Source organism: Limulus polyphemus, unplaced genomic scaffold, assembly GCF_000517525.1.
Source record: "Limulus polyphemus unplaced genomic scaffold, Limulus_polyphemus-2.1.2 Scaffold663, whole genome shotgun sequence".
Classification (NCBI taxonomy): Eukaryota; Metazoa; Arthropoda; class Merostomata; order Xiphosura; family Limulidae; genus Limulus; species Limulus polyphemus.
In genome coordinates this window covers 152,049-155,683 of record NW_013666273.1, presented here as the reverse complement: position 1 = coordinate 155,683, position 3,635 = coordinate 152,049, and the positions used below count along the sequence as shown (strand labels likewise).

The window sequence follows — 3,635 nt, the reverse complement described above, 5'->3', positions numbered from 1 at the left end:
CGAAACCCCGATTCTAGCGTCTTAATCCGCAGACATGCCGCTGTGCCACTGGGAGGCAAAACGGATAATTCGCTGCTTTGGACATGTAATTAGATTTGAGGATAGGTTGGTAGAGGTCATGATGAGTAATAAAATCGAATTGGGTATACGCGCGCCCCACGCCCCACGCTTGGTACTGTTGGCACACAAAAACATAACCATTAACTGAAATTCATTGTTGCGTTTGCCTAGTTGTCAATGAGACTCATTGACACAACATCACCATATTTTGTCCAATCGGAATCCTCGGCTACAGCTCTATAATAACCGGCATGTTTTACCCGCAGCACATTTTATTTTGTATTCAAGTCTGCAGTTTTATTGTTAAATACCTTAGGTGATCTTTGGTTATTGAATCTCAATTTTTAGTGAAATGGTAAAGTGAAGTAAAACATGATCCCGTAAACTGTAACGTATTGGCTGACTTGAATACAGTGAGCTTCATTGAAGTAAAACATGATCCCGTAAATTGTTAACTTAGTGGCTATAAATATAATTACAAGTGGCAAGTGGAAGTTTAATAATTATTTTTTATTGTAGTTTTGACGTAGATGATGGAAGTGGACAAAATAGAAATCTCCTGGACGCTACTAGTCCTTCAACTGGCCTGGTTCTACATTCTATGCCCCAGCGTCGGGAATCTTTCCTGTATAGATCGGACAGCGAGTTCGAGATGTCTCCGAAGTCCATGTCCAGACATTCGTCTCTTGGTAGTGAGTCGTAAGTACTTAACTTTATTTAAGTTTCCTATAATTGGAAGGTTTGCCTTAGAAACAAACTGCATAACGGTTTTCATCCACCCACACGTACATAAATCATCGTAAGAAGGCTTGCCTTAGAAACAAACTGCATAACGGTTTTCATCCACCCACACGTACATAAATCATCGTAAGAAGGCTTGCCTTAGAAACAAACTGCATAACGGTTTTCATCCACCCACACGTACATAAATGTCTTCCGGAATCAGAGAAAAAAGCACTTTTAAGATAGCGATTCTTAGAAATCAAGTATCATATGAAAGTTTCTCTCAAGTAACCGATCAATTTAAGTGAGTCTCCGATTGTTGTTGAAAACTTGTTTGTGTGTAAAGATTTTTTCTAAAGTTTTATAAGAAGAACAACACGGGAAAATTCGCCAGAATTTAAAAAAAATCTATATAATACAGATTCTTAAAATATTTACCACAAGACGTCGCATTTCACTTCAGTTTGTGCCACAAAGAAACGGACACGAGGAAGTTTAGGTCAGAACAAATATAAACAATTCTTAGAAAATGGTGTTCTCTATACGACGCACCTCAGGCTCTCTGCCAGAACAATTTGTCACAAGAAACTGCCTCTTGAAGCCATTTTTTTTAAAGAAATTCTGAACTCTGCCTCTAAAAGAAAAGAAAAAAACATGTTTTATACAGTATTAAAAATGCAAGTTCTACGTAAATAGATTGTTTTGGTTTTGATAAACAAGTTGTTCTTTTCGATTTACTTATTAAAACTCGAGCATGCGCATATCCATATTTTGCAACTGTTTTAGCTATGTTTAACGAATGATCGTAATATGTAATTTGTCTAAAACAGTATCAACGCTTTAGCGTGACCACGCTCACACAGTCTGTGTTCTTTTTACACTACACAAACTTTGTTAAACATGTAGTATACACTATTTTATGTTCTCTTCAGCCAGTGGACCTTGTCCTTTGTTTTGGTTTTTTCACACAGTTGTACACTGTCTTTTGTTGTATTCATACAGTACAGGAGCGTAACTGGAAGACCTTAGCATCTGCCCGGATTAGAAGGCCCAGATTATAGGACGTCAAAATGTCGCATTAAATTTGTAGGGGATAAAATGATTGGAATACGTTATCATATTTTTATATTTTTGCGTCCACATATTTCATGGTTAATAGCTGAAAAAAATGGAGGAAGGATGTGTAACCATCAGCATTTTTGCATATATATATAGAGTAATTTATTTTGTATTATATTCACCATCTTGCCTTATATTAATATATTATCCATTATCTTGTTTTTGTTTATAAAGTATGCATTATTTTGTTCTTGTTTACTCAATATACATTACCTTGTTGTTCCACAACGTATATCTCGTGTTCTCTTTACACTGACTACATAGTCTGTGTTCTTTTACTCAGTGCAGACTGTCTTGTGCTCATAAAATGTATTTTTATTTAACATGTGCTCTTCTCACACTGTGTGCACAGTCTGTGTTTTCTATACAGACTGTATTGTGCACTGGTCACACACGCATTGTTCTGCCAACACAATGTATATTGTTTTATGTTCTGTCGACGTAGTGTACATTGTCTAATGTTCTGCCAACACATCGTATATTGTTTTGTCGACGTAGTGTACATTGTCTAATGTTCTGTCAACACAATGTACATCCGACTGTATATAAAACAATGCACATTATGTCGCAAGACAAGAGACAATGTACATTGTGTTGACAGAACATTAGACAATGTACACTACGTCGACAGAACATAAAACAATGTACATTGTGTCGACTGTATATAAAACAATGCACATTATGTCGCAAGACAAGAGACGACAGAACATAAAACAATATACATTGTGTGAATTAGTATTCATTGTGTCGTGTTATTTAGATACAGTATACATTACCTAATGTTCTGTTTACACTATGTGCATTTTCTTATTTTCTATCGACATAATGTACATTGTTTTATGTTTTGTCAATGTAGTAAACACTGTCTTTGTTCCGTCGTCATAGTGTACATTAATTTTATGTTCAAGAAAAAGTGAACTTTCAAGCATTCTCTATTCTTCAGTTAAAAATGTTCTCTTGAACATTTTTCGATATTGTGTTAAAATTAGAGACTACGACAGTGGTTTTTATTGCACTAAAGGAAAACAGACAAACAAGGGAGATACAATATCACCAAAGATTACAGTATCATTTAAATAGTACGATCGAGTAAAAACAAAATTCTGTAAATTTGGAAAAAACAGTTTTAATATAAGTTTTTTGTTGTTTTTTTAAGTTTGAGTTCAGAGGTTAAGAAAAGCATAAGATTTTGAGTCTTATGAATCCCGTCAAAACTCTAAATCTTGCGATTCCTTAAAAATCTTTGTTTTAAAGCATCTGTTTTGTTCACAACATCAACACTTATTCCCCCTGTAGTTTTTCCCTAAAGCTCAATAAAACGACTGATTTTCTGGCAATAAAAATAAATTTTTCTAAAGAGTTATCAGTAAGTCTGTTAACCAAATTTCTCTGAGGAGAGAGAGAATTTATTCAGATAAGTAAAACCCTGTAAGAATTTTACCTATCAAGGAGTGGATTAAATGGGTCTTAATGTGATTGCTCACGCAGAAATTTTCTTTGTATTATTTTGGATATTAATGGATAGGAATAGACGATGTCATTGCGTGACGACTAAATATATTTCTCGTATGAAAACTTGTTATAAGACAACTATATAATACGTTTGAACTGAGTTGTTCCGAGCTATGTAAAGAGAGTGGGTGGAGTTAACTCTGCTGCGCTTGATGCCCGCTCAACGGTGTGACGACATTTCATCTAGTCTACAACCAAACGGTGTAACGACATTTCATCTA

General features: G+C 34.9%; 1 protein-coding gene across 3 annotated transcripts in view; it reads left to right on the top strand.

The window, feature by feature from the left end:
• The window catches only part of LOC106459808 (cAMP-specific 3',5'-cyclic phosphodiesterase 4C-like), a 130,061-nt gene that overhangs the window by 63,205 nt on the left and 63,221 nt on the right, over positions 1 to 3,635 (top strand). For all 3 annotated transcript variants that reach the window (XM_022386354.1, XM_013919470.2, XM_022386353.1), the window contains exon 2: positions 580 to 759. In XM_022386354.1, coding sequence (XP_022242062.1) covers positions 580 to 759 — 180 coding nt within the window. The remainder of the gene's footprint in view (positions 1 to 579; positions 760 to 3,635) is intronic.